General features: G+C 39.9%; 1 protein-coding gene across 1 annotated transcript; it reads left to right on the top strand.

Moving 5' to 3' along the window:
* The first annotated feature begins 3,011 nt into the window (after positions 1-3,011).
* Positions 3,012-6,473, top strand: LOC149284680 (carbohydrate sulfotransferase 8-like). The gene is made up of 3 exons (XM_089496310.1): positions 3,012-3,071; positions 4,931-5,075; positions 5,635-6,473. The coding sequence occupies exons 1-3, from the start codon at positions 3,012-3,014 to the stop codon at positions 6,471-6,473; spliced, it is 1,044 nt and encodes a 347-aa protein (XP_089352436.1).
* Positions 6,474-7,440: the final 967 nt, after the last annotated feature.

Genomic DNA, 7,440 nt, shown 5'->3' with positions numbered 1-7,440 from the left:
TTCTCTAAAAAGATGGGATAGAACGGGACTACACACGTCTTAAAGGGAAAAAAAAAAAAACTATCAGAGGAAAATATGTTAATGGCTGAACACTATTAAATATTACAGTGATTGTCTCTGGATATTGGTAATGAGACAATAAACTTCAAACAACAGCCGTCCTAAAAGGTACATATTAAATAAATTAATTTGCAGGCAATGTAATGGGTGTGGAGGTAGCTTAATGGATGATGCCAGACACTGCTGGGTGTAAAAAGAGGTCACCCTTAATATGTGTATGATGTGCATTTAAATTTCTAAGGAGTTAATGAGAGTCAACCTCAATTGCATGCAAATATTCCTTCCTTGATTCAGTAAAATGTATGCGTGTTTATCAAGTCCGAAAGGGTGAGACAGCCCCTGTGGAATTTAAGGAATATTTCATTATTGTAATTCCTGCATTAAAAGGTTTTTGCGTTGTCTGATCTTGGAAAATGCGTGCTTCCATCGCTTCGAAACGTTACATTCTGTAACCAGATCCCGTTTTTATTCCTAAATACACGTTACCCTTCAACAGGCTGCTTCATAGTCCTTCATTTTCTAAAGAGGTCTCTTCTCGTTACTTTCATGACACGGATTTATAAGATTTACGTCTGGACGAAGGTGTGGCAGTAACTAAAGACCCCTCAACGCCCTATAATAAACCCCATTTCTGACAAAATGGGACATTACACACTAGGGCTGCAACTAATGATTATTTCCGTAATCTATTGGTTGGACGATTATTTTTTTCGATTAACCTGAACAAACTGGGTGTTAAAAAGGAACGGCAGAATAAAGAACGTTAACGTGTCCTTGTACTCTGAGATAAAGAGATATGTGCTGTGCGCACAATGGCATTTCTCTAATCGCCGCCTTATTTTACTGACATGATAATAGTTAAAGGTCCATGAACCAAAACGTAATGTTCCGCAAACTATTTTGTCATGTTTAATAAAAACTATGATTGAGATAATGCATTTCTTGTTTTCATTGCCTTTTAATTGCCAACCTGCCCCCCAGGTATGTACATCTGACCCCCAGGCTTGCCACTCTGCTTCCCAGATATGCCTTATACCCACGCCGCCCCCTGATATGCCACTGTGCCACCCTGGTTGTTTGCGCGCATCGCAGAGACGTCCACCGCTTGCCAGAGAGGAGGATCCCGGTCCCCTGAAGCGCTGCGGCGGATCTGGGTCTTGTAGTCAGACCTCTATTTGAGGTAGGATTATAAGACGTGGGGTATTTTTTAACCCTCATCTTATATTCGATAAAATAGATTCAACTAATCAATAATGAAAATCGCCAATGACAACTTTCATTATCGATTTTATCAATTAGTTGTTGCAGCCTTATTACACAGAGTTTTATATCACCACCCTCCATTCACACATCCCATTCATGGTGATGACTTCCTCCCATTCATCCCAATACTTCATACATAAATGCTATCCTGTTACTTTTTCAGAACCCAAATGTATCAGCTGATATATATTACCTGTAAAACGGGTATTTAAAGATGTAAACGGACATTACAATAATATCAACAAACAAAATACCCAACACTCATTGTATAATGAGCTTCTGCTGCGGCAAAGGCCTGTCTTAACCTCAATGAGGAGTTTGCATTTTAACTTCTAGACAAACAGTACCTGGGACATAAAAAAGACCCATGCTGTGAGATATAAAGTCTATATCTATGATATTCATCCTTCCATATCCTACTATACATAAAGTCAGAAAACGCATGTAGAATTTAAAGGAAAGCTTGAAAGCTCCGTAACTTAAGATATTATTTGTGCTACAATGATGTTTACATGTATATGTCATCTTAACTTCTAAAAAACCCACCTAGCTGGCTCCACAAGCCGTCTCTCTGGATTCTAGATCTCACTTACATTTATTTGACCCTGTACTCAACGAGCTCTGGATGTTACCATTGTATTTTTTTTATTCTACCCAACATAGGCACTAGAAGTGAAGGAAACTTTAACATGGGAGGGATATAGGAAACAGAAAAAATGACACTGCAGAGTCAGCCATGGGTCATAATTATGAGGAATGCGAAATGAATGACAAATTTAAATTGATTTAATTAAAACCAAGCATTTGAGCCTTTCATGGATAATGCCATTAGAAGAATTGAGAGAGCATGATAATCATGAGAAGGGAATGTCATGGAAAAAGGACATAGGTGGGCGAAGGGGAATTGTGGTCAAATAACAAAAGTGGTTCTTCTAAACAGTCTTTGATCCCTTTACAACAATTCTAGAATATTACTACACGAGACCCCCAAGATTCCATGGACACAAGGGAGTACACGCAAAGAGGTCTGAAAACAGGCTGACCTCTCCTTCCCTCACTCAACAACCTCTTCTGATCTTTCAAATGCCCTCATGCCATCGTAGCCCATCAAGGGTCACCTGATCTGCCCCTGGAACGAATCCACTCTACGACTACAGGGGCCGTTTCTTATACGAGCCAAAACACAATTTATTTGCTCATGTTGATAGTAAAATTATTTTTCTTATTTACAAAAATATTACTTAAAAAAAAACAAAAAAAACATGATTTAAGTAGAATAGAAAAATTATTTTATATAAATATTTTTTATAAACTATTTATTTATAAAATAAAAATAATGGAATATCCAAAAACAAAAACTACTACTTATTGCAGGAAGAAGAGGGCTTGCGTGTTTTACCCCGGCAAGGCTCAGGTCTCGGGTCTGTCTCTTCCTTTGCGAGATAGAAGTTTGGAGATGTGATAATAACTACTTTATTGAGACACCTGTGGAGTTTATTGCAGAACAGAAGGTGTGGCTCCATGTCAAATAAAGAAAGGATCGAGACACAGCGCAGCGGAGTTATATCCTATCCTATCCTCTATAGTGGGAGGACTGCCAGTGAAAAGCAGAAAGCCTTAAGAAGCTGGACTCTGCTCAACAAGGTAATTCAATTAAAATCTCTACTATTGCCGTTTTATTGCGAGACATGGCTAATGAGAACCGAGAAAAAAATCATGAAATATTTCGTGATTCTTACCGATTAATTGTAATAACCATAAGTTATCGTAACCTATAATTAAGTTGAAAGGAGCAACGACTTGAAGGATTTGAAGCACCAATTTGTGTTGTAATTTGTCTTTATGTCTTTGTTTCGTTTTGTTGTTTTTTTCCTCAAGATAATCCATGTATTCATGGTGATTAGCGACAGGGATTTAACAGAGATGGGTACACTTTAGCGGGAGGGTGGTAAAGCTCCAGAATACACTGAAAGCTCCGGAACCTCCTCCCATCTAAATACTGTAACACGGTATATAGCGATATATGGCGATGCGCAATTTCAGATGAGACCGAGGACCGATTAAAGTTGGAAAGAGACTAGATGGGCTGAGTGGCTCTTATCTACGGTGAAATGCTACGTTATATATATATAACTGTGGTTGTAACAGGAGCAGCCGTGTATACGTGTAACAGCGGACCTGATAACCACTGATCCATGGGGCAATCCTTCGCTCGTCATACCCTTTATAGCTTTATCTTAGTTTTCTTAATCGGTATATATAAGTATAGTACCAGTTTTGGAGATATTTAGGTAAAATCACAGTATTATTTTGCCTTATTTTTATTGCTACTAATTTTCTGTCTCACCATATGTTTATTTATTGAAGGGGGGGGGATAAATCTGCTTGAAGAGATGCTTTTAAACCCTATTTGAGGACGAAGGCTTCTGATATATATATATATCTATATACACACACACACTTTCCCCATTTTAACTAAATTATATTCTAAATGTATACATTTGGAAAACCTCACATTCATAGGACTATTTTTATAAATGCAGGGGGGAAAAAGGGTGCATCATTTAAAAAACTACAGGTTTTCAAATTGGGGCATCTTGGCATTAAAAATAAATACTGGGACGGTCCACTGAACACGTCCAAAAATTATCACCACTGTATGCCTCCCAATTTCAGTTAAATTTGGCAGAATAACTCCGATAACCAATGCATCCAAGCAGTAAAATGCACTGAAGTCAAATCGATCACTGAGTGCAATATGGATTTAACATGAAAGAGAGCTGGAATACCCAAAAATGTTAGAATTGATACAGCCCAGGGATAAACTGCCCCCCTGAACTCCTTGCCACGTTAACCTTGTGGAAGACAATCTGGGGGGGGGGGGGCCACCGTTTCTTTAATAAGAAAGAAAAACGTTTCAAGTTTTAATACTCCTACTTTCTGATCCAAAATAAATATCCCATCTCAACGTAGATCACTAAATTAATTAGAGTCAGTGTTTGTTTGCCTCTGACTTATTAAAGCAAACATATATTTTGGACTGAAGACATCTTGCAATATTGAAGCCATGGCTCCTATAGCGTTACGATGGATGCTTGGTGTTAAATGCTGCGTCCCTCCATAACGGAACCGTCTTAATATCTCATCCTTAACAGGTACGATTGGTGGCCAATAACGTACATATTTTTAACCATCGCATGCCTGTATTCTTCCAGGTCCCCGAGTGAAGCAAGATGCGCAGGACCTTCCTGGACGTGTATTGCTAGTACAGATAAGCAACCGTCTCGAAAAAACAAACAAACAAGGAAATAGAAGGTATGTGTAGAAAGGGCTAAAGTGCTTAGAAAGAAGGCATTTAAGACGTGCATTATTGTGGAAGATATTACACAACCATAAAAGTCTGCTAAAAAGAGGTTTTAATGCTAAAATCTCGGTTGTTCCATATTCTTATAGAACGTACGCAGCGCTTCTTACAGGACTCCGTTTTAGTAGGATTTAAGGTTTTTTTCAGGACTTATCCGTATTACTATTTGAAATGCTAGCGGTTCTTGCCTTTAACTAAGTTTGCATGTTATCATACACGCATTGACTGCATGTCTGCATGCAGGGCTGGCGGGACTTCGGGCGCCATCGGTACCATTCCACGGAAAACATGGCCAGAAGGCTAAACAAGACGTTCTTTTATTGGGCGGCGTTCTTCACAGTTTGTGGTTTCATATATGCCTGCTTGATGCACCACGCATGGGACCCAGGTATGTCTCACAATATTATTAATATTAATGCATCCTTTTAACAAACACAAAGGGATGTGGGAATGTTTGATGACTGGAACGACACAGATCAGGGAATCTTGGGGGATCCGAATGGGCAGATGACATGGAGCAGACTTTGCCGTATTCTTACTCCGATATCTGAGAATTCTAATCAGTGCTTCTTCACTCACATACCGCTGATGAATATTTTTTTTGTACTAAGCTCAGGTTATGTTGATGTATTACATATAAGCATAGCTTTCAATTGCCAAGTCAACCGACTTGAAAATGCTACGTTTTTAGGTCAGAATAAATGCTGTCTAGAGTTCTTGTAATGCTAGACACCCTAGTGGCTGTATAAGGAATTACAATCAAAACTCTGGATCAGACCAGCCCTCTAGTGCCTCTAAACAATAGTTTGGCGAGATCAAAAATAGGTTTTCAGCGCCTGAAACCTGTAAGCGATTGGCACCTATGTTAACGCGGGATGACTTGCGGCTTGGGTTTCACCGCCGTCGGCTTTAAACTCTTTTGACACTCACTATTATTTATCTGTCAGATCCTTTCCCTGAACAGTTGATCCAGAATCACCGAAGACAAGTTTTGGAGTCCGTATGCTTCGAGAATAAGCTCAACAAAACAGGGGAACCGATCAGCAACTTAGTTGCCAACCGGCTGTTTGTCGATCACACGCATAAGTTCATCTATTGCGAAGTGCCAAAGGTTGGCTGCTCCAACTGGAAAAGAATCCTCCTTCTCTTGAAAATGAACCTCAGCATCGAAGCTAATCAACTGCAACATGACGTGATCCACACGACGTCCATGCTAAAGAAGTTAAACAACTACCCTGCCAAGGAGCAGAGGAGAATGCTCAAGGACTACACAAAGGTGATGTTCTCCCGCAATCCTTTCCAAAGACTAGTATCGGCGTACCGAGATAAAATCCTCCATACTGAAGTTTACTACGGTACGAAACTCGTGCAAATGATCAAGGAAAAATTCAGAACTCCGCACAACCGCAAAGAAAACGTCACCTTTGAAGAATTTGTCAGCTATATCCTTCTAGGCGATCCAAACAAATGGGATATTCACTGGCTGCCGATGTATCGGCTCTGCGATCCTTGCAACATTCACTACGACTTTTTCGGCAAGTACGAAACCATAAAAGAGGACGCCGATTATGTTCTGAGGGCCATCGGAGCTCCCGAGCGCATGACGTATCCCTCGGTAAAACATTATGCAAACGAGTCGCGCACCAACGACATGATGAGCGGCATGTATTTCAGGAACCTTTCAAAGCCGCTTATCGACCGCTTAATAGATATTTACAAACTAGACTTTAACTTATTTGAGTATAGCCCTTTAGAAATGGCTGGAGACGTAAACACCACACAATAGGCACGGCATTTTACACGCCTGAAGAGGGTCTAAGGAAAAGGCATCAGTCATTACGAGATGACGAAGATCATAAGATGAATTCATTGAATGTTTCCGCTCAACCGCTTGACTATGTTTTGTGAAATGTTAACCCCAGGGAGGGATGAGTTGGCCCTGCTTAATGCATAGTTAACGTGGGATAATTATACACTGCCCCTCATTATACATTCCTCTCTCATCCGCTCGTCCCAACTTGAGGCTACATGACATTTTATTTTCTGGGAAGATCAGAAACCGAAGTGGAAATCTATTAAAATACATGAACCAACATCTCCCTTCCGATGCAACATCTCCCTTTTTATACAAAAATATATCATGCACACTGGGATTTAGCCAAAATAGCCTTCATCGGGGCTAAAAGGTGGCACATATTTCCTTACGACCCATTGGATTGACTAGGGGATTGATCACTCTGTTGCGCCAGAGATCTACTGTATATTTTCCTTGATTCAATTATTGATTATTGGTGTGAACTATTTTTTTTTTTTTCCAATGCTGATATTGGTAGACAGGCTGGGTATCTGGGAACGCTCCAGACTGCTGCGCTATTCAATGCTTAGTTCCTCCGGCTATGGAAGTCTAGAAGACGCCCAGGTTCCAGCTATGGAATGGTTGGCGAGATCAAAAGGATTTTCCCAAACCAACTAACTATGGAACAGGCCGTGGGGCAACGAGATCTGTGCCTTGTAATATGAAATGCAGTAATGCACAGAAGAGGGGGAAAGATGTTAAGTTATCAACCAAAATCAGACTGGCTACAGCAGTAGAGACTAAATATAATTTATCCAATGAATCATGCTTAGTATTTAATGTGATGGTGCAATCAGGCCTGTCACATTATTACATATATATACATACACCTGACACTGTGTGTATAAAGAACTATACACTAAATAACACCCAACGAAACCTTGCCATTGATTATGTT

The sequence above is a fragment of the Sceloporus occidentalis genome, unplaced genomic scaffold (assembly GCF_023333645.1).
Source record: "Sceloporus occidentalis isolate IW3139 unplaced genomic scaffold, rSceOcc1.0.p SCAF_89, whole genome shotgun sequence".
NCBI classification, from domain to species: domain Eukaryota; kingdom Metazoa; phylum Chordata; class Lepidosauria; order Squamata; family Phrynosomatidae; genus Sceloporus; species Sceloporus occidentalis.
Note: the sequence above shows the minus strand (reverse complement) of the source record. Positions and strands in the feature narration are given on the sequence as shown.